At 55.7% G+C, this 22,812-nt stretch overlaps 1 protein-coding gene and 1 pseudogene across 1 annotated transcript; both read right to left on the bottom strand.

The window, feature by feature from the left end:
- Nucleotides 1-1,060: 1,060 nt before the first annotated feature.
- On the bottom strand, nt 1,061-3,432 carry LOC136455380 (uncharacterized). The gene is made up of 4 exons (XM_066455427.1): nt 3,112-3,432; nt 2,962-3,034; nt 1,814-2,238; nt 1,061-1,066 (listed from the first exon to the last, which is right to left on the bottom strand). The coding sequence occupies exons 1-4, from the start codon at nt 3,430-3,432 to the stop codon at nt 1,061-1,063; spliced, it is 825 nt and encodes a 274-aa protein (XP_066311524.1).
- Nucleotides 3,433-3,707: 275 nt separating this feature from the next.
- On the bottom strand, nt 3,708-20,976 carry LOC136455379 (uncharacterized; annotated as a pseudogene).
- Nucleotides 20,977-22,812: the final 1,836 nt, after the last annotated feature.

Below are 22,812 nucleotides of genomic sequence, written 5' to 3'. Positions count from 1 at the left end.
CACGCCCGACGCGGCTGCAGCGGGGTCGGGGAAGGGACCGCTCCTGGATCTCCGACCCAGCTGCTCGGCTCTACTGCACGGGAGCAGGAAGAAGAAGAACCGCACAAGCAGGAAGAAGAATGGCGGGAGGATTGGGGCGGGGCGCGGGAAGGATGGCGATGGGGGCGGGGCCGCGCGCAAGCCGCACGGGATCGCGTGGTGAAATCTTTCCCCTCAACGCGGGTGTCGTGCGATTTCCAACAAGTTGGAATCAGTGCACGGTCGTTTCACCCGCGTGAAACGTTTCCCTTCTCCCGCGTCCTCAAAACATGGAAACATTTTATTTTTATGACGTGTCATCCTATTTAATATACATAAAATTTCATAAAATGGCCATTGAGACCGGCCTTACTGTACCACGCTACTGACGGTCGGTTCCTTGTGCTTTCTTAGGGCTCCTTTGGATGGAGTGGTGAAAAAAGTACGTGTATGTAGATCTCAAAGGGAATTTCTTCCATGTACATGCCACCCTCTCCCTGTCAGGTAACAGTAGGCCCATTGGGGAGAAATTCCGTGACACCGTTTGGAATACGTAGGGATAGAAATCCCGGCCAACGAAAATACATTCAAACAATCAGGAAAAATCACAAATTTCAGAAATACTAAAATCACAGATCTCGACGATATACATAAAGATATACATAACTAAAGATATACATAACTAGCAAAGACACAAGAATAATCTATCCACACATAAATCCTTGCAATCAACTCTTACAACAATCATCAGTGGTATGACTCAACGATAGCCGAAACTTGCATGATTTGGCCTGTAAAAACATGAGAGACATGATGTTTTCTCAAGCTGAAACTTAGCACCACAGATAAATTTAGTACTGATACGTAATTCATTTGCATAGACTTTCAAGGTTATGGAAGTAAAGACAGACATGTCCAGTTCAAGCAAGGAATAAACATAAAAGCGGGATCGTGGAATGCGGCAAATTGGAAATTTCTCAGTGACGGATACGTTCAGTAGCTTTGACACTTCATGAGATGCCTCTTCAAATGTCCTGGACACTCAAACCTGCATCAACGAACATTGTCATTATCACAGATGTAAATATAGAAGATCTCTGTTTTTACTGAGGTAATTAGTTAAATGAATTTTTTATCAAGCGTCATGAAGTTATACAATAGAAGCACCAGAAGATCTTCCAGTAAAATAAAAAAAATTGATATAAGAGGGATGCAAATTGCTTGGATCAGCAACACACAGATCGGGCAAGCACAAAAGGCCTCAATTACATTAAGGAATACAGAGGTCTAGAATCTCTATAACCACCTACACTGAATTCCAAAATTTTGATTAAAGGAAATACAACAGCCAAGGCAAATTGCCAGGATACGTCACACATAGATCATGCTAGTGACATGCCAGGGCTAACCCAAAAAAGAATGGAGGATACCAAAATAGTATGGCTCTGTTAATTTAAGTGTCAAGACATAGGAAGTCTCAATATACATATCTTGTGTGCACAGCTATAGCTCTATCTCTCTTGATGTCAAGGACTGCTATTTTCTTTCCTATAAAGCTTATGACGGCTGCTGTTATTTGTTACAATAAAAACACAGCAAAAGAGTCACCTTAAAGAAAAATGGCGAAGGACCCAGTTTACACAGTTTATATGCAGAACAAAAATAGTTCCAAGAAGACTTGGGGTACCCTGCTAAAATAATTCATTAGTAAACTTATCTTTGGAGCAATCTCACCCTTGATCCACAATAGGCGAACTCTTGAGTTTGTGAAGTTGATAAAAATGTCTCTGTTCACCTCACACTTCATGACGCTTGTTGCTTGCGCCTTCTCTTCATCTGAGAGCTCTTCCATGGATTCCAGAAGATCCATACACTTCTTGATAGAATAGTCACCTTTACTTGTTTCATCTAGTGATTCCACAAAAGTTTTGCTTTGCTTTATCTTGTGGTCCAAATAGCCTTGTAGAACTCCAGCAATGCTTCTCTTTTCCCCACTTCCTGATCCCTTTTGTCCCGAACAAGCAAAGGAAGTTGGTTCTGCTCTAGTGAGGTCTATAGGTTCACTTGATGCCCTATGATCATCCATACTTGCAGAGAAAGGGTTCATGCTGCTATCTGGAGCATCTATGTCACTGGCGTTGACATGTTGAGTGGAAGACGGTGGGTGCAACTCAAGTGGCTCTGTTGATGTGAAATTTAATTCACCTGTTGCAATGCTTCCTGTTTCATGTGGATAAATAAACTCAAGTCACATGAATGTCCCAAAAATATTAGCAAAAAAGGATAGTAGTAGAAGGACTGGTAAAAAATGCTTTTGCTATCTCAAAACAAAAAATGGCGATGGAATTGAAGACAAAAGAAACATCAAGATCAAATCCAACGAATCATATCTATCACATGACTGCTCGGTAGGAAGATTCCAGCTTCACACACCCAGTCCTCCAGCCTGTTGGGTCAACCACTGTGGTAGCTAACTACGCAAATCCTGATTCAGCCCAGTCTAGTATAGTGTAGTACCCGCCACCTCTTCTGGCCAAATTTTAGAGCAACAGTACACTAGTCGACCACTTAACTATAGCAGCAGAATATTCCAAAACAAGAAAACCAGCCCAATAGTGTTTTGCCAGTTATTGAAGTTAACAACATTCTACCTTCTCTTAATCTCTCAGTCACATATTCACAATCACCTCGAGTCAAGACCACGAAAACAAATGTATCCACAAAGACTACCAAAGGATGCTAAACATAGCGCCCCAGCTCCCATAAAACAGACTAGCATGGTCCATGGCGCCAATAACCTTCACTGAAGAAGACTTGAAGGTTTGGGGCTAACAAAAAGCTATCTCAAAACAAATGCTAGTAGCTCAAAAAATCTAAATACTGAACACTACTGTAGGACAGGTAAAAAAGCTATCTGCACTAGTAGCTGAATAAAAAGTTTACCTTCATACACTTTCTCACACTCATGATACAAAGGAAATGCTTTTGCTTGGAACTTCTGAAGCCTTGGATGATCCTGACAAATGCAAACTAAAGTTAGCAGCATAGTAACAAGCTAAATTATCTAGCAAGTGAAATGATCTTACAACATACATCAATAAGTTTCTTCCATTTATCTGGTGAAGCATTGATCATGCACAAAGAATCATTCCAGCCAACCCCACTTTCCTTAATCCCTGCCCGAATGGCCTTGTAGTATCCTTTAATGTCCTTCTCCTTGTCTTGAATCTGTGCCTTCGAAAATCCAGCGGCTAGAAACTTCTCATTGAAATGCTTTATGATACTTCTCCATCCTTCAGGTGACCAACCATTTTGGCCCTTAAACCTTTCATGATTGTGTTCTTGAAGTACATCAAGAAGTCCTTTCTCATAATTAAAGCTCCATGATGCTCTTGAGCTTTGTCCTTTAGTCATAGCTAGAGTTTACAAAAATAACATTCAAACACAACTGTAATAGTTTGGCGATATATAACATAACTCACATAGATAGGAAGTCATAAACATAGATGTCTTATACAATAGCACATTGGCATGTTCAACATTTATTACATAACACACTACAAAATAATCTTCATGCTCTATGATTTGACTGCTACTTCCTAAGCACGACTTTGATTGTAGCGTTCCCACATTTGCATGGCAATCTGATCTCTTAGGACGTTTGCAGCATGGTCTTGTAAATTCAGCGACTACACATCATTTTGATGATTATCATCTCCTTGTGGCAGATCAACATGATCAGATTCTTGTATATAAGTAGGTTGGTGATCTAGCCAATTCTCGTCACCATTTAGACATCTAATTATGTTATGAAATACAACGGTTGCTGTTGGAATTTTTATTTGAGATTCTATGGGATGATGTGTTCCCACTTTCAGAATTTGAAACCTTTTCTTAAGAACCCCAATAGCCCTCTCAATATGGTTTCTAAGAAGTGCATGACGATGATTGAAAAGCTCTTTGTGATCAGCATATTCTCTTCTTTGAGATGAGCGCCGCCGAAACTCAGCAATGTGATATCTAACTCCTCGATAAGGCGCCAGGAATTGTGGTGTATTTGCATACCCACCATCCACAAGATAAAACTTTCCCTCGGGAACTTGGAAACCCTTGGAAATAGCTGATCGAAGAACTTCAGCATCTGAAGCAGACCCTTCCCACCCACAAGAGATAAATGTGAAGTTTAGGTTGAAGTCACATGTGTCGGTGTTTTGGAACCGGGGGTCCCTCAACCAACGAGTGAATTTGTGCTGCGTGCCCCTAATCCCGGATGGTGATGCAAAGAGACACAAGGTTTATACTGGTTCAGGCGATCGAGGCCCTACGTCCAGTCTGGGAGATCGATCTTGTATTCCTTGCACCGGAGTGCTCGTAGTAGGGGGTTACAAGCTGGGTGAGAGAGGGAGCTAGCCCCAGGTCTTGGCGAGGGTGGCGTGGGCTGCTTGAGGCGTTGTTCCCAAGCAGCGTAGAAGTGTGTAGTTCTATCGGTGTGTTCGTCTTTCCGCCTGTCCTCTCCCTTAGAAATGGCACCGGCTACCTCCTTTTATAGCCACAAGGAGGAAGCCAGAAGTACATGAGAAGTTTACTATTTGCTGACGTGTTCTGCTCCCTGGAGCAGCGCGGCGTCGTGGGAGTTCCCGTCGGTGTCTAGTCGGTATGGTCTCCAGGCCGACGACATGCTGCGCTCCTGTACTTTTGTTGACTTGGTGAAGTGCCGAGGCCTGATGGCTGCTGTAGTCGGTTGTGCCGAGACCTGCTGCGCTGAGGCTGAGACCCGCTACGCTGAGGCCTTTGCAGACGGTAATGCGGGGTCTTGGCGGCTATCGTCATAGTTGATTTAGGCGGAACAGTGCGGAACATGCGTCTACAGGATATGGTACCCTGTATTGTCCGTAAGGGATGGTAAAAAGGCGATTTGACCGTTGTCCCGTCGCTCCTGTCGCGGCGCACTGCCGATCATGGCTTACGTAGTGGGCGCAGCTGGGCGCATTGATTGGATGCGACAGCCCGCTAGAGCGACCTTTGAGGCGGAGGCGACGAGGTTGCGGGACGGGCCCAGCCTCGAACGAGGCGGAGCATGGCCAGCTCGCCCGAGGCCCTACCGGGAGCCTCGGGCGAGGCGGAACTCGGTCAGTTTGCTGGTCCCGAGGTCACAGTCCTGTCGTGGATGGCAGGGCACTGACGTGCTGGTCATCATGCGATGACGTCGTAGGGAGCTGTGGCTCTGCAGATGCCGAGGCCGAGCCATCGTGGGGGGCTCGGCGGACATGGATCCTCAGGCTGCCGAGCCCCTAAAGCAACTGCCGAGGCCTTGGAGGGAATTATTGGTCCTGGGTACTGATTCCGAGGCCACAGTATCCCAGACATGGCTCCCCATGCTGCGTTGTTCTCGGAGCAGGAGTTGGCAGCATAGTGAGGCATGGGCGTCAACCATGTGCATAGTGGTTGGCATAGTGGTGGGTAACCCCTGCACAGTCCTGCCTCCTGTCCCGTCGGCCATTCCTCTGTACTGTGTTGAGCATGCGGCCGACACCAGGGGCTGCAGTTGGCTGAGGTAATGCGACACGACGTTTTGTCAGAGGGACGGGTGAAGGAAGAGGCAGCAGAGTGCTGCCGAGCCTGCCTCGCGCGAGACGGAGGGTCGGCGGCCCGACCGAGGCCTGCGACGAGAAGGGGGCGGCCGAGGCCTTCGGTGGGGGATCGCCCGAGGTCAGCGGTGAGGGGGCCTCGGGCGAGTCGGAGAATTGGCCGAGGCCAGCGGTGTTTAACTGGTTTCGATCTTTTACGAAGTCTAAACAATCGTTTTTTGGTTCTTGCTTAGGGTACCCCTTCTCGCGGTATCCGACAGTAGCCCCCGGGCCTTGGGGGGAGTGGAGGCACTCCCCCTGAGGTTCTGACGAGAATTGGCTCTTGATAGTTCCTGCCGGGATGGCGTTTTGTACTCGAGGTTTCGGTGGGTGCGTACGAGCGCACCCGCCGGGTGTAGCCCCCAAGGCCCTGGAGGAGTGATTTCACTTCTCCAGGGGCTTTTTTCTCTTTCGAGTGAGGGGTTTTTATTGTGTTTGCCGGGCCCGTGGGTGCGAGTTCGGATCGCAGGGTCTCGACGATGCTGTGGAAAGAGCCCCTTAGCCTCCGCCTGGAGCGAGAGGGCCGTCAGGGGTTCCCCCGGCTTTTTGTACGACCCTCGTGCTTCCTTTTCGCTCGGAAGGAGGGGTGGAAGATGCCATGCTACCCTCGGTGGGCACGAGCAACGGCATTTTCGGTGAGCTGTTATCGGGTGAGTCCGAGTGGAGGCCCGTACCCCGTTCGCTGGGGGTCGGCTAGCGGTCCGGAGACGCGCTCCAAGAGTACCGGAGGGTTTCTCTAGTGGGTGCCGAGGCCGTTCGCTGGGCCTCGGTGGCTCGGTGCCTCCCTACGGTGGGATCCCATTTGGAGACCTCCCTGCCGGTCTCGGACACGACACAGGGCGCGCTCGTACAGGCTCGCCCGTAGTCGTCCCTGACTCTTTTGCCCTGGGGCGGCTGTCGAAACCCTTGGGGGCCCAGCCTTCGAACCCCTGGACCGTAATGGGCTCGGGTCGCTTGTCTTTATCTTGGGTGCAGGAAGAGCCCCCGAGCCTCCGCACGGAGCGAGAGGGCGGTCAGGGGTCCTCCCGACTTTTTTGTCCGTCCCCCGCACGTCCTTTTCGCTCAGACGGGGGGGGGCTGTTTGCCGAGCCCACTCGTGTGCGAGCCTGGGCCGCCGGGTCTCGGCAAAGTTGCAGGAGGAGCCCCCGAGTCTCTCGCACAGAGCGAGAGAGCGGTCAGAGGTCCCCCTGGCTTTTGGTTCGCCCCTCGCGCGTGAGGGTCTGTCTGCCGAGCCCTCCTCGGGTGCGAGCCTAGGTCGCGAGGTCTCGGCGTCTTTTGCAGAAGGAGCTCCCTAGCCTCTGCACGGAGCAAGAGGGCCGTCAGGAGTTCTTCTGGCTTTTTGAACGACCCTCGCGCTTCCTTTTCGCTCGGAAGGAGGGTTTGTTTTGCCGAGCCCCCTCGTGTGCGAGCCCAAGTCGCTGGGCCTCGGCAACGTTTTGCAGAAAGAGTCCCTTAGCCTCTGCGCGGAGCAGGAGGGCCGTCAGGGATTCTCCTGACTTTTTATTCGACCCTCGCGCTTCCTTTTCGCTCGGAAGGAGGGGTGGAATGTGCCACGCTACCCTCGGTGGGCGCGAGCGATGGCATTTCTGGTGAGCTGTTATCGGGTGAGTCCGAGTGGAGGCCCATACCCCATTCACTGGGGGTCGGCTAGCGGTCCGGAGACGCGCTCCAAGAGTACCGGAGGGTTTCTCTAGTGGGTGCCGAGGCCGTTCGCTGGGCCTCGGTGGCTCAGTGCCTCCCTACGGTGGGATCCCATTCGGAGACCTCCCTGCCGGTCTCGGACGCAACACAGGGCGTCCTAAGCGTTTCGCTTGCTTGGGCCTCGGCCTCGCATAGGCTCGCCCGTAGTCGCCCCTGACTCTGTTGCCCTGGGGCGGCTGTCGAAACCCCTAAGGGCCCAGCCTTCGAACCCCTGGACCGTAGCGGGCTCGGTGCCCAGTTCCTTTGCCTGAAAGGAATCGGGTGGGGGCTATCTCTCTCCCTTCGGCTAACAACGGCAGGCGCGTCTTTTGAGGCGGCTTTTTCGAGGAGGTGAAACGGCGCCTGCTGCTGCTGCGGTTGGACGCGACGTGGCGTCAGCCGACGGGACGTAACTGCACGTGCAATTAATGAGGAGGGAGTGGGCGCGTGGGCGGTAAGACCGGATCTGGGTAACCGCAGCGGATTTTTTGGGAAAACTTCCCCGATTTCGTCGCCCGGCGGTTTCGTCTCGTCCCTGTATAAATACGCAAAGAGCCTCGCCCTCCCCCTCCTTACCTTTTCCGCGTTCGCTTTCGCTGCCTCCGTGCCGTCGTTGAGAGCATAGAGCGGGGAGGAGAAGGGCGAGAGAGAGAGACCGAACGAAAGAGAGAGAGAGAGATTACCGCCGTAGCAGCGTCCTCCACTGCGCAATGGCAGGTGGTCCCGTCCTCCTCCCGGCGGATCCCTGGGAGCGGTCTGACGTCACCGAGGGGAAGCTGCAGTCGCTCGTGGAGGCCGGTCTTCTTCGCCCGATCACCGACCCTGACGAGCCGGAGTGGATCGCTCTGGGGAACGAGTCGGAGCCGAGGCCGCGCGACGGCTACGTGGTGAGCTTCGTCGTCTTCCACGAGCGAGGCCTCGGTTCGCCGGTGGATAACTTCATGCGGGCGCTCCCGCACTACTATGGCGTGGAGCTCCACAATTTCAGCCCCAACTCCATCGCGCAGGCGGCCATCTTCGTCGCCGTCTGCGAGGGGTACTTGGGGATCGCTCCCCACTGGGAGTTGTGGCTCCACTTGTTCCGAGCGACGTTCACCACCAGCGGCTGCACTCTTCACGTGCGCCAAGACCGGCAGTCTCTCTACATCCCGGCCCAGCTGTCATCGTCCAACCGTCGTTGGTATGACAGCTGGTTCTACCTCCGCAACGACGACGGAGGACTTCCCCCTTATACCGGGCGGGTTGTAGAGAGTCAGCCAGAGAAATGGGGGTACGGCGTCATCAAGGTCGATCAGCCTAGGCTGGAACCGCTCTTGAGGGCCTTGGGGAAGCTACGTGACCGCGGCCTTTCGGCGGCCATGGTCGTGGCGGCTTTTCACCGCCGGAGGGTGTTGCCGCTGATGGCCCGGCGGCGGCGGCTGTTCGAGATGACCCCGAGCGATCCGATCGCCGGTATCAAGATGTCCGCCTTCGCCCTTACCGACGACGAGACCCTGCGTCGGGTGAGAGAGGCGGTAGACGGGAAGCCGAAGCTCGACGACTTGATGCCGTTCCCGATGCGCCCGTCGCGGGGGCACATTTCACTGGTAAGTTGGATGTTGCCGAGGCTTTCGCGGCCTTCTTGTTTTTCGCCTTTTTTGTCTATTGTCTTACTTCGTCGTTCCCACAGGGGATAAGAGACGTGCGAGGCTCCCCGCCGCCCATTCCCGAGGACGCCCGGCGGCGATCCGTGAACAGGGCGCGCGCCGAGGAGGAGAAGAAGAAGAAAGATGCCAAGGAGGCGAAGCGCACGAAGAAGCTCCTCGCACGCGAAAAGCTGGACGCCCGTCGCCGGCGTCAGAAGCTCGACGGTCTCTTGTTGGAGCCGTCTCCCTCGTCGTCGGTGTCGGATTCTTCGGGCGACGGCGACGGGCGCGAGATGGGGACGGCCTGCCTGGAACACCTCCCCGACATTAGGGAGATGGTGCCCGAGGCGCCGGCAAGGAGCCTGATGCTCCTAGGAGGAGGTGTCTCGAGGCCGGTGGCGGCCCGTCCCGGGGCCGAGGCCAACACGCCCGAGGCGCGGGTGTCGGAGGAGCGTGCCGTCAGCCCGATGGGCTCGATGGTGGAGGTGGAGCGAGCGACGGTGGGGGCGACCCCATTGTCTCCGCGAAGGGTCGAGGAGGTGCCGGGGTCCGGCGGAGGCCAGCTGGCGCCGGTGGACACAGAGGCCGTGCTGCTGCTACCACCGCCGCCGTTGCAGAGGAGGCTGGCGGTGTCGAAGCAGCTGCATCCCCGTTCGCGGTAAGCGTCTTTTTCTGGTGGAGTCCGTAGTACTTCTTGTTTGCCCCTTGGTCGCATGCTGGCCTTGGGAGTGTCTTTGCTTCCAGCCAGAAGCATCTGGTGGAAGATCCTGCCTTGGCGCCCCGTAAGGCGCTCAAGGTGAACATTAGCTCTTCCGCCCATCAGGCAGCGGAGGCGCAGGCTGTCGTGTAGCGTGGCGCGGCGTCGGGTAGGGCCGTTTCGGAGGAGGCGGCTGCCCAGGAAAAGGGTGCCGAGGCGGCCGCGGAGCGAGTGGAAGAGGAGGAGCCCGCGCCCCGCGATGTCGTGGGTCTTGGGGCGAAGGAGGCTGGGGCGTCCACCATCGCCGAGGCCATTGAGGGTGAGGCCGGAGCCCCCAAGACCACCAAAGTCAGGGCGGTGGACGCCGGGGCCACCGAGGTGGAGATGGCGGAGGCCAGAGCCCCTGGGTCCGTCGAGGCCGAGGCGATGGAGATGGAGACGGAGCAAGTTTTGGCGCCGCCCCTAGTTCAGGCAATCTCATCTGATGATTCCTCCCATGGGAAGGAGGCGGCGGACGTCGAGGCGGCTAGTCCCGTGGAGCAGCCAGTCCCCGATCCCGCCGAGGGGAGTTCGGCTCTTGTCCGGCTACGGCCCGAGCCCCGTGGGTGGAACTTCCCACGTGTTTTCTGGCGGAACCGGGCTGACCCCGAGGGGGAGCCCGTGTTCGCCCTTGAAGATACCGCAGAGGGGAGGCATTGGGACACCCTCGAGCAGTACCGCCAACTAGCAGTGCGGTCACTGCAGACAGCGATGACTATTATGGGGCGGGACTTGCCCGGTGTCGCACAGGTAAGTACTTTCCTCTCTCGTGCTGCGTTGTTTTCTCTCCGAGCCCCCTCGCAGTGTTTGACGTGCGTTTTTTGTTTTGCCTCCTTAGGAGCTCGAGACCCGATCCCTTGGGAAATCGGTGTTCCTGCGAAATGAGAGGGATATCTGGGACCAGCTCCGGCGGCAGAAGGGCCTGCTTGCCGATGCCCAGGGGCTTTTGTCGGCGCGGAGTGCGGAAGTGGAGGACCTCTGCCTTCGTTGTGCTGACATTCATGCCGAGTTGGCCACGGCTAAGGAGCAGTCCGCCCCTCTGGTGGCGAAGATCAAGGAACTGGAGGAGGAGCGAGACTCCTTCAGGTCTCGGGCCCAAGAAGCGACGGCCTCTGCCAAGGTCACAGCCGGGCAGCTGGGTGCGGGGCAGAGCGAGCATCAGCTGACGAAGGTCGCCTTGGCAGAGGCTGCCAAGGCGGCCGAGGCCTCTCGGGTTGACGCCTTAGACTGGAAGAGCAAGGCCGAGGGTAAGTTCCGCTTGAACCGTGCTCCTTGTTCTTTTTGTCCTGGTTCGCGTTTGACTCCTGACCCCTTATCGCGACGTAGATCTGGAGAAAGAAGCCTCCCAGGTGGCTGAGGCCTCCGTCGCAACGCAAGCGGCGCTGGATGTTGAGGTCCGGGAGCACGAGGCGCTGCGCAGCGCTGTCCGTACCGCCTGCGAGGCTCTGGACGTCGAGGGAGTCCAATCAGCCAGCTCCCTTGGGAGCCGCCTGATTGCGTTGAGCGGCCGTGTCCACGAGAGGCTCCGGGAGGCGTTGCACACGGGCGTCAAGCACGCCCTGGCCGTCGTATCCTCACACTACGCCATCAACCTCGAGGCTGTCAGCGATGGCTACATGTTGCCAGAAGATGACGAGGAGGCTGATGCAGAGGTCGTGAAGCTGTTGGAGGTGGCCGAGGCACCTGGCACAGCGCTGGCCGGTCTATTTGAAGAAGAGGTGGTCCCTCCCGCGCCGGCCGCCGACCCTTGAGCTTTGACCTGGGCCAAAAGGGGCCGTGTAACCGGATTGAGTTAGTTGCCCTACCATGACGTTTTTGTGGCCGTCGAGGCCTTTAAAGTATTTGCGTATGTGGGTCTTTTAACCGTTTCTTGTTTTACTTCGAGCCTGTGCCCTCTGTCTCGATCTTGGGAACCTGCAAAGGAATTCCTCGGAACCTAAGCCGTCCTTTGGCGAAGGGTGGTGAGGGAGCTGCCGTAGCCCAGAGGCGTAGGCCGTTCTCACGACTCGACCGGCCCTTTGGCCTCGAGACAAGCTTTTGGTCTTTGGGTTTCCTATGAAGGTCCCGCCGGAGCGCGAGAGAGTTTGGCGTAGAAATTTTTTGAAAGACCATTAACAAACGGTGTTCGGGACTTAGGGGGTTCCCCCTTTATAGCCCTCGAGGGAGGCTCGGCTTTGCAGAGGCAGAGCCGAGTCTCCCTTATATCGCTATTGTGACGCCGAGCCCCTATTGATAGACAAGCTCTCTGTACAGAACTTCCTCGGAGCCTACGCTGTCCTTTGGGTGAAAAGGTGGTGAGGGAGCTGCCGTAGCCCAGAGGCGTAGGCCGTTCTCACGGCTCGGCCGGCCTTTTCACCTTTGAGACGATCGTACGGTCCTTAGGTTCTATACAATCGACTTGTCTATAAGGGGGTTCCTCGAAAGATTATAACAACTAAGAACGCTTCTTTATTGTATTTTGAGAAACAATGTAAACAACGTTTGGAAATTTAAGGGTAGAAACGACGTAGCTGTTCTATGTTCCAAGCGTTGGTGAAGATTTCGCCCTTCTCGTTGGCTAACTTGTAGGTCCCGGGCTTCAGCACTTGAGCGACGATGTATGGCCCTTCCCAGGGTGGGGTCAGCTTGTGGCGGCCCTTGTTGCTCTGCCTTAGTCTTAGCACCAGGTCGCCCACCTTCAGGTCTCGGCTTTGGACACGCCGGGCTTGGTAGCGTCGTAGGGCTTGCTGGTACCTGGCCTAGTGTAGCAGCGCGACGTCTCGGGCTTCCTCCAGTTGGTCGAGAGCGTCTTCGCGGGCAGTGCGGTTGCTTTGCTCGTTGTAGGCCTGTTGTCTCGGGGAACCGTATTCCAGGTCAGTGGGGAGGATGGCCTCGGCCCCATAGACCAGGAAGAACGGTGTAAATCCCGTGGCTCGGCTCGGTGTATTCCTCAGGCTCCAAATGACCGATGGGAGTTCGGCAAGCCATTTCTTGCCGAATTTCTTCAACCGGTTGTGTATCCTAGGTTTGAGACCTTGTAGGATCATGCCGTTCGCACGTTCTACTTGGCCGTTTGTCCTGGGATGTCCTACGGCCGACCAGGCCACACGGATGTGGCGGTCGTCGCAGAATGTCAGGAACCTGTGGCCGGTGAATTGCGTCCCATTGTCGGTGATGATGGTATTTGGGATTCCGAACCTGTGGATGATATCCGTAAAGAACAGCACCGCTTGCTCGGACTTGATCTGAGTGATCGGACGAGCCTCGATCCATTTGGAGAATTTGTCGATAGCTACCAGCAGATGGGTATAGCCCCCGGGTGCCTTCTGCAGAGGCCCAACCATGTCCAGCCCCCACACAGCGAATGGCCATGTGATGGGGATGGTTTGGAGGGCTTGGGCCGGGAGGTGCGTCTGTCGAGCGTAGTACTGGCATCCCTCGCAGGAGCGTACTAGCTTCGTGGCGTCGGCCACCGCCGTTGGCCAATAGAAACCTTGGCGGAAGGCGTTACCCACGAGTGTCCGAGGCGCCGCGTGGTGCCCGCAGACTCCCACGTGTAAGTCCCAAAGTAAGGATTGGCCAGCCTCGGTGGTGATGCATCGTTGGAGAATACCAGATGGGCTACGCCTATACAACTCGCTGTCGCAGAGGACGTAAGTCTTGGCGCGTCGCGCAAGCCGTCGGGCTTCGGTTTTGTCAGCAGGAAGCTCTCCTCGAACGAGACGATCAAGGAAAGGGACTCGCCAGTCCGTTCCTTGGTCAGCCTTGGGAGGCTCTGCGTCAATCGCCATGGCCTCGGGCTCGGCGGGTGAGGTTTCGGTGGCAGAGGGGGCCTCGGGCCCTGTGGTGGGCTCGGCCGATGGGCCCTCTTCCGTCGCCGAGGCATAGTCGATGGATGGCTTGTGGAGATCTCTGGTGAAGACGTTCGGTGGGACCGGGGTCCGCGCCGACGCCATCTTTGCCAGTTCGTCCGCGGCCTCGTTGAACTTTCGCGCAACGTGGTTGAGTTCGAGACCGTCGAACTTGTTCTCCAGGCGACGTACTATCGCACAGTACGCCTTCATTTTGGGGTCATGGCAGCTTGATTCTTTCATCACCTGATCGACGACGAGCTGCGAATCACCCCGTACGTCGAGACGTCGTACTCCAAGTTCGACGGCGATTTGCAGGCCGTTGACGAGGGCCTCGTATTCGGCGACATTGTTGGAGGTGGCAAAGTGAAGCCAGATCATGTAGCGTATGTGTACTCCAAGGGGCGAGACCAGGAGCAGGCCCGCGCCAGCCCCAGTCTTCATCAGAGACCCGTCGAAGTACATGGTCCAGCATTCTGATTGGATCTGAACGGGTGGCAGCTGTGTGTCGGTCCATTCGGCCACGAAGTCGGATAGGACCTGTGATTTGATCGCTTTTCGAGGCGCGAAAGACAAGGTTTCCCCCATGAGTTCGACAGCCCACTTGGCTATTCTACCCGAGGCCTCCCGGTTTTGGATTATCTCTCTCAGAGGAAAAGACGACACCACAGTCACCGGGTGGGACTCGAAGTAGTGACGCAGCTTGCGTCGAGCCAAGACTATGGTGTAAACCAGCTTCTGGATGTGGGGGTAACGCGTCTTAGTCTCGGAGAGCACTTCGCTGATGAAGTAAACAGGTCGTTGGACAGGTAGAGCATGTCCCTTCTCCTGCCTCTCGACTACTACGGCCGCGCTGACCACTTGGGTCGTCGCAGTGACGTAGAGTAAGAGGTGCTCGCCCTCGGTGGGCGGAACCAGGACGGGGGGTTGGTGAGCAGCGCTTTGAGCCTGGCGAGGGCTTCCTCGGCCTCGGTGGTCCAAGAAAAGCGCTCGGACTTTCTCAAGAGGCGGTACAGGGGCAGGCCTTTTTCGCCGAGGCGCGAGATGAAGCGGCTTAGGGCCACAAGGCATCCCATGACCCTCTGTACCCCTTTGAGGTCTCGGATCGGGCCCATGTTGGTCACGGCCGAGACCTTCTCCGGGTTGGCCTCGATCCCACGTTCCGAGACTATGAATCCCAAGAGCATGCCTCGGGGAACCCCGAAGACACACTTCTCGGGGTTGAGCTTGATGCCCTTCTCTCTGAGACATGTGAAGGCGACCTCCAAGTCGCCGACGAGATCACCGGCCTTCCTGGACTTGACTACGATGTCATCCACGTAGGCCTCCACGGTTCGTCCGATGTGTTCACCAAAGACTTGGATCATGCACCGTTGGTAAGTAGCCCCTGCGTTTCTGAGGCCGAATGGCATGATTATGTAGCAGTACATGCCGAATGGAGTGATGAAAGAAGTCGCGAGCTGGTCGGACTCTTTCATCTTGATTTGGTGGTAACCGGAATACGCATCAAGGAAGGAGAGGGTTTCGCATCCTGCAGTGGAGTCAACGATTTGGTCAATTCGTGGTAGTGGGAATGGGACTTTCGGGCATGCTTTATTTAGACCAGTGTAGTCCACGCACATCCTCCACTTGCCACTTTTCTTCCTGACTAATACAGGGTTGGCCAACCACTCTGGATGGAATACTTCCTTGATGAACCCGGCTGCCATGAGCTTCTGCACTTCTTCGCCGATGGCCCTGCGCTTCTCCTCGTCAAATCGGCGCAGGCGCTGCTTTGCCGGCCTAGAGCCTGCCCGGATATCTAAGGCGTGCTCGGCGACCTCCCTTGGTATGCCCGGCATGTCCGAGGGACTCCATGCGAACATATCGACGTTCGCACGGAGAAAGTCGACGAGCACGACCTCCTATTTGCCGTCGAGGGTGGCGCTGATCTTCAGTCCTCGGCCGTCGGGGACGGTGGGATCGACGGGGACGAGCTTGACGGCCTCCGCGGGCTCGAAGGTCCCGGCGCACCGCTTGGCGTCGGGAACCTCGCTACCAAGCTGGTCGAGATCGGCGATGAGGGTCTCAGCCTCCACGATGGCCTCGGCGTACTCGATGCACTCGACGTCGTAGTCGTATGCATGTTCGTACGTGGACTCGACGGTGATGATGCCGTTGGGGCCTGGCATCTTGAGCTTGAGGTAGGTGTAGTTGGGGATTGCCATGAACTTGGCGTAGCACGGGCGCCCCAAGATGGCGTGGTAAGCCCCCTTGAATCCAACCACCTCGAAGGTGAGGACCTCCTTGCGGTAGTTGGAGGGAGTGCCAAAGCAGACGGGTAAGTCGATGCGCCCGAGGGGTCGTGTGCGCTTTCCTGGCACGACGCCGTGGAAGGGTGCGGAATCGCCTCGGAGTCGTGACTGGTCGAGCTCCAGGAGCTCCAGAGTGTTGACATAGAGGATGTTGAGGCCGCTGCCTCCGTCCATGAGCACTTTGGTGAGCCGGGTGTTGCCGACGATCGGGTCGACAACAAGCGGGTACTGCCCGGGGTTTGGAACATAATCGGGGTGGTCATCCCGATCAAAGGTGACTGCTTCCCGAGACCAATCGAGGTACCGGGGGGTGGCCACCTTGACCGAGAAGACCTCCCGGCGTTCCCTCTTTCGCTGGTGCGCCGTGAGGCATGCCGAGGGTCCACCAAAGATCATGAAGGCGTTGCGTACCTCGGGAAACCCATCATCTTTATCGCCGTCCCTTTCGCCGGCGCCCCTTTTCCTAGCCTCCTCGTCGTCGGGGAGCCCAAGCCTGGCGTAGTAACGCCGGAGCATGGTGCACTCCTCGAGGGCATGCTTCACCGGACCTTGATGGTAAGGGCAGGGCTTCTTCAGCATGTCGTCAAATAACCCGGGGCCGCGGGGGCCTCGGGGATTCTTGCGATCTGTTGTGGCGACATGGACGGCCTCGAGGACCTCCTGCTTCCCTGGGCGGCCCCTCTTCTTTCTCTTGGGACGCGGGTGGGCGAGGCCTCGGGGGCCTCGTCCTTCTGCTTCCCCTTGGCGTCGTTGTTGGGGAAGATGGCCCCAACCTCCTCTTCGCCCGAGGCGAAGTTGGTGGCGATGTCGAGGAGTGCGGCCGCTATGGTTGGTACGTTCCGGCCCAATTCTCGGACCAGGTCTCGGCAGGAGGTGCCAGAGAGGAATGCTTGGACGATTTCCGAGTCACCGACGCGGGGCAACTCGGTGCATTTCTTGGAGAAGCGCCGGATGAAATCTCGAAGAGACTCGTTCGGCTTCTGGCGGCAACCTTTGAGGTCCCATGAGTTCCCGGGGCGCACGTAGGTGCCCTGGAAATTCCCGACGAAGACCCTCACCAAGTCGTGCCAGTCATGGATTTGCGAGGGAGGGAGATGCTCAAGCCAGGCTCGCGCCGAGTCCGACAAGAGCAAAGGGAGATTGCGGATGATGAGCAGATCATCGTCCACGCCACCTAGTTGGCAGGCCAGGCGGTAATCGGCGAGCCAGAGTTCCGGGTTGGTCTCGCCGCTGTACTTCACGAGGTTGGCCGGCTGTCGGAACCGGGCGGGGAAAGGAGCAACGCGGATGGCCCTGCTGAAGACCCGAGGTCCTGGCGGCTCAGGGGAAGGACTGCGGTCCTCACCGCTGTCGTAGCGACCGCCTCGGTGTGGGTGGTAGCCTCGGGCGGCTCCGTCGTCGTGGCGCCGTCGCCTGCCAACTACTTCGTGGTCGCTCTGTGCCTCGCGTTGGTCCCTAGGTCGATCGCGCACCGAGGGGGCCCTGTTGACCGTCGGCGCGCGAGCGGCCTCGGGACGGACCGAGGCATCCTGGCCCCGGCGAGGTTGCGCTGTGGGTTGCTCCGAAGTGCCCCCGCGCCGGCGGGAGGCGGAACTTTCGGCCTGCTGCACCGCTGCGGTTTCGAGGAGGTCGCGGAGCTCTCCGCGGACCCGTCACCCCTCGGTGGTGGAGGGCTCGGGCATCGCTCGGACCAGCATCGCAGCCGCTGCGACATTCTGGCTAGCGCGATTAAAGATTGGGGGTGGCTCTCCCCCCTCGTTGTCGTTGATGCGGTGATGGACGTCGCGGGCCCTCCCTCGGGCTCCTCTGCCCTCACCGCGCCCTTGCTGCTCCTGCTCGAGAGTGTCCCGAAGCTGTTGCAGAAGGAGTCGGTCTTGTTCGACCTTGGCTTGAAGCTCGCGGAGCTGCTCCAGGTCTGGGCGTCGATGCCCCCCGCGGACAGGATTCTCGTTCCGTGCTGTCGGGGCTTCGAGACGCGGAGGTGTGGCATCACCCGCCCCTGCCCGGGGCGGGGAATGGTTGCCTATCCTCTCTTCCTCTTTGCCCGCCCTTGGCATCCCGAGCCCGACGTGGAAGCACTCACGGGATGGATCGTAAGTCCCTTCGTCGTCGGAGTCGGAATAGCCGAGGCAGTAGTCGCTTGCGGCCAAGAATTGGCGCAAAGCCCCAGGGTTGTGGAGTTCGGAGAAATCCACCCTGGGCCATGCCTCGTCCTCGTCCGAGGAGTCAGAGTGGGTGCTCAGGTCGAGAGCGAAGCGCTGGTGGCGTTCCGAGAGGTGCTCGTGAGTGGCAGTGTAAGCGTAGGCATAAGAGGCGGCGGCATTTCTTAACCCAAAGGGGTATGGGGACGGCGCCGTCTCCATATTCTGCCCCACCGGGGTCGGCTCTTCAGGGAGTGGTGGAGCGGAGCTAGATGACTGGGCATCGGCGCGAGCCACCGGCGATTTTCCTTCGTCCATGCTCAGGCCAGACAGGTCCCCAGCCAGGGACCCCGTACCAACAGCTGGTCGTAGGATATCGGCGGGGAGTGGCGTGCCGCCCCGGGCTCGCGTAGCGTCGGGGTGGCCTTGCTCACGTCGTGCCTGGCGAGCGTGGCGAGAGCGGCCGCCCGGGCACCGCCTGCGCCTGGGCTGCCGGGGCATGACTTCATCGTCGGACGGTGGGGCTCGAGGAGTGAGGAGCACCATGTCGTACTCATGCCCTAGAGACATGAACTCTAGGCTCCCGAACCAAACTACGGTGCCGAGACGCAATGGTCGTATGTGGTCTGCCATCCAGAACTTGCTAGGATGACGAAGCTGACACGCAGAGTCCCCTACCTGGCGCGCCAACTGTCGGTGTTTTGGAACCGGGGGTCCCTCAACCAACGAGTGAATTTGTGCTGCGTGCCCCTAATCCCGGATGGTGATGCAAAGAGACACAAGGTTTATACTGGTTCAGGCGATCGAGGCCCTACGTCCAGTCTGGGAGATCAATCTTGTATTCCTTGCACCAGAGTGCTCGTAGTAGGGGGTTACAAGCTGGGTGAGAGAGGGAGCTAGCCCCAGGTCTCGGCGAGGGTGCCGCGGGCTGCTTGAGGCGTTGTTCCCAAGCAGCGTAGAAGTGTGTAGTTCTATCGGTGTGTTCGTCTTTCCGCCTGTCCTCTCCCTTAGAAATGGCACCGGCTACCTCCTTTTATAGCCACAAGGAGGAAGCCAGAAGTACATGAGAAGTTTACTATTTGCTGACGTGTTCTGCTCCCCGGAGCAGCGCGGTGTCGTGGGAGTTCCCGTCGGTGTCTAGTCGGTATGGTCTCCAGGCCGACGACATGCTGCGCTCCTGTACTTTTGTTGACTTGGTGAAGTGCCGAGGCCTGATGGCTGCTGTAGTCGGTTGTGCCGAGACCTGCTGCGCTGAGGCCGAGACCCGCTGCGCTGAGGCCTTTGCAGACGGTAATGCGGGGTCTTGGCGGCTATCATCATAGTTGATTTAGGCGGAACAGTGCGGAACGTGCGTCTACAGGATATGGTACCCTGTATTGTCAGTAAGGGATGGTAAAAAGGCGATTTGACCATTGTCCCGTCGCTCCTGTCGCGGCGCACTGCCGATCATGGCTTACGTAGTGGGCGCAGCTGGGCGCATTGATTGGATGCGACAGCCCGCTAGAGCGACCTTTGAGGCGGAGGCGACGAGGTTGCGGGACGGGCCCAGCCTCGAACGAGGCGGAGCATGGCCAGCTCGCCCGAGGCCCTACCGGGAGCCTCGGGCGAGGCGGAACTCGGTCAGTTTGCTGGTCCCGAGGTCACAGTCCCGTCGTGGATGGTAGGGCGCTGACGTGCTGGTCATCGTGCGATGACGTCGTAGGGAGCCATGGCTCTGCAGATGCCGAGGCCGAGCCATCGTGGGGGGCTCGGCGGACATGGATCCTCAGGCTGCCGAGCCCCTAAAGCAACTGCTGAGGCCTTGGAGGGAATTATTGGTCCTGGGTACTGATTCCGAGGCCACAGTATCCCAGACATGGCTCCCCATGCTGCGTTGTTCTCAGAGCAGGAGTTGGCAGCATAGTGAGGCATGGGCGTCAACCATGTGCATAGTGGTTGGCATAGTGGCGGGTAACCCCTGCCCAGTCCTGCCTCCTGTCCCGTCGGCCATTCCTCTGTACTGTGTTGAGCATGCGGCCGACGCCAGGGGCTGTAGTTGGCTGAGGTAATGCGACACGATGTTTTGTCAGAGGGACGGGTGAAGGAAGAGGCAGCAGAGTGCTGCCGAGCCTGCCTCGCGCGAGACGGAGGGTCGGCGGCCCGGCCGAGGCCTGCGACGAGAAGGGGGCGGCCGAGGCCTTCGGTGGGGGATCGCCCGAGGTCAGCGGTGAGGGGGCCTCGGGCGAGTCGGAGAATTGGCCGAGGCCAGCGGTGTTTAACTAGTTTCGATCTTTTACGAAGTCTAAGCAATCGTTTTTTGGTTCTTGCTTAGGGTACCCCTTCTCGCGGTATCCGACAACATGCTACCATGACATTCTGAGATAGTGTGCCTTTCCTATTCCTATATGGGGGGCTTTCTTATCTGCAATTGTGATAGGCACATGTGTGCCTTCGATAGCACCAATACAATTCTGTAAAAAAAATGAAACTTAAAAACAGAGCAAAATGTTGGAGAGACAATAAGGTCTAGTGTTATGCCTTACCCGAAAAAGGACCAAAATCTAGGATTTGTAGCGATCTTAGGGTGAGTTTGGTTGGAAGTAGGAAGCTTCATAAATCTATAGGTGAGAGTGGGAATGATATTGAAAATTGCCCTTATGTGCCTATGGATAGTTTCACCACTATGCTGAAATGCTTTCTTCAGTCTATCATTGCTAGCATTGTGTGAAATCATATACATAAACATCCCTAGCTGCTCCTCAACGGTAACACCTCGTGTGTCACGCAATAGACCCTCACGCCTAAGATAGTTACATGTCTCCTTAAATATTCGTGTCTCCATACGAAACTCAGATTTACACCAATTCTCGTACCCCTCTAGAATTTCCTTCACCTTCTTAGCACCAGTATACTCGGAGGTATGCTCTGGCCTCTTCTCTTCATTCAGACATTCAAGTATTGCAGGAACAATGATAAGAAACAATTCATCATCATCTTCTTCTTCCATATGTATGAATTTTCTAATTTTCTTCTTCCTAGAGCCCATTATCTAAAAGTTGCAAATAGAAACAAGCTGAGATATTATCCTACTTGTGTATTTATAATAAAGTACGTGTTAGTACTTTATTTTTCTCTCTGAACCGAACAAGATCACAGGTAGCAGTACTAATTCTGCAAGCATGGGTGAACTAATAACAGAGGCATGTCCACATATTCAGTGTGACCCTTATATTTGATATTAGCATCAGCTCTATACCAGCTGAGATATTGGCTTACTTATGTATTTATAATTGAAGCCTATGTTCCAAAATTACCCAACACGTCTCTCTTCTAATTGTAAAAGTCACATATGCCAACTTGTGACATACTGACCTTACGAACAATTAGTACTTGCTTAAAACATCACGGAAGCAAACGAAAGAAATGAGTAAACATAATTAATCTAATAAAAAATGTTACTGCTAACAGGCTACCCAAACAAATAAAAAAGCACTCACTGAACTGAACTGTGAATACTATTCTAAAAAGCCTGAATATTCAGAAGCTGCACATGAAGCACTTAAGAGCTAAGACAGCTAGCAACCGATGGAAAACAAACAGCTACTACAAAGAAATCTCTGAACTGATTGAAAAACGAAGTCTGCAGCTGAGTTTTACCTGAACTCTCCACTGGTCAGTTACTACTGACACTCTAAAATGCAGCTGCAGTGCGCTATCTGAAAAACAAAAACAGAGGAAACCTTAAGCCAAACAAAGAGCAGCAAGCTAGTTTGACAACCTCAACTGAACTAGAGTCATTAACCTAATGTTCAACTAAAAAAAGAAGCAACCAGTCGCTGCAGCTAACAAGTGAAGGAAACAAATTGACAGGATTGCACCTAAGAAAAAACATAGAACAATAAAAAGAGCACCAGTTGTGGCAAGAACCACCAGATCACCACACAATTCATGAACACCAAACAGATCTAAAAGAAACGTAGAACAGAGGAGGCGTCGAACCTGTAGCTAGAGACCACGAGCGAGATGGCTGGCCGGGGATGTAGAATGTGTAGGCGGCAGCTCAACGAGTGTGGCAGCTGGTGGATGTGGGACGGAGCAACGACTGGCGGCGTTCAAACCCTAGGCTCCATAGTGGCGCTCTACGAGGAAGACGAAAAGAACAAATGGCCTATGAACAGAAGGAGCAAAGATTGGAGGAGCACGAGTAGGAGAGGGTAGAGCTCGAACCATAGCCGCCATGGCTTACCTTGCGATAGGATGGAGTGCGTGGCAGCGCTGCTTCCCGATGGATGGATGGAGTGTGTGGCGCTGCTGGCACGAAGCGAGTCGCGGGATGGTGGGAGATGGGGATGCGCGGCGCACGCGACTGGGAGTGGGAGTGGCGGCGCTCAAACCTAGCCGCCATGCCTTGCTTTGCGTGGCCGCACGAGTCGATGTCGATGGCGAGCGCGAGGGGTGACGGGGAAACAGAGACACGACTCAGGAGGTGATTTTTTGTTCCCCCGTGGCTCCACGCGGATCGGGCTAAAAAGGCATGGACTTTTTTAGCCCAAGCGATATCCAAACTGTAGCGTGGAATGGAGAGGGTGCCCGCTCCCACGGGCCTTGGCTCCCCCGCGGATGGGGCGGGGATACCGGCGGTATCAGCGTACCCAAAGGAGCCCTAAGGGTGTGGATACGCCCTGTGGGTAGGAATTGTGTCAATACTCGATAAGGGTGTGGCTACACGCCCTAATCGGACGAACTAGATATGAGTAGCCGGTATGTTTGTCTGGTCTGGTGTAATGGATGGTGCGGTTCTTTTACATTACCTCATTTTTTTCTTTTTTGGATTGTTAGGGGAGCTATGGAGCAGTGGATTGATCTTGGCCGTTGTCTGGGG

The sequence above is a fragment of the Miscanthus floridulus genome, chromosome 5 (genome assembly GCF_019320115.1).
Source record: "Miscanthus floridulus cultivar M001 chromosome 5, ASM1932011v1, whole genome shotgun sequence".
Classification (NCBI taxonomy): domain Eukaryota; kingdom Viridiplantae; phylum Streptophyta; class Magnoliopsida; order Poales; family Poaceae; genus Miscanthus; species Miscanthus floridulus.
This window is presented reverse-complemented; position numbering and strand designations above follow the sequence as displayed.

Bases quoted from the DNA above. Each gene is read 5' to 3' on its own strand.
- LOC136455380 (XM_066455427.1), bottom strand. From the start codon at position 3,432: ATGACTAAAGGACAAAGCTCAAGAGCATCATGGAGCTTTAATTATGAG. The intron at 3,035-3,111 runs GTATGTTGTAAG...TGCATTTGTCAG, and splicing joins AATGGAAGAAACTTATTGAT to GATCATCCAAGGCTTCAGAA. The intron at 2,239-2,961 runs GTAAACTTTTTA...CACATGAAACAG, and splicing joins GTGTGAGAAAGTGTATGAAG to GAAGCATTGCAACAGGTGAA.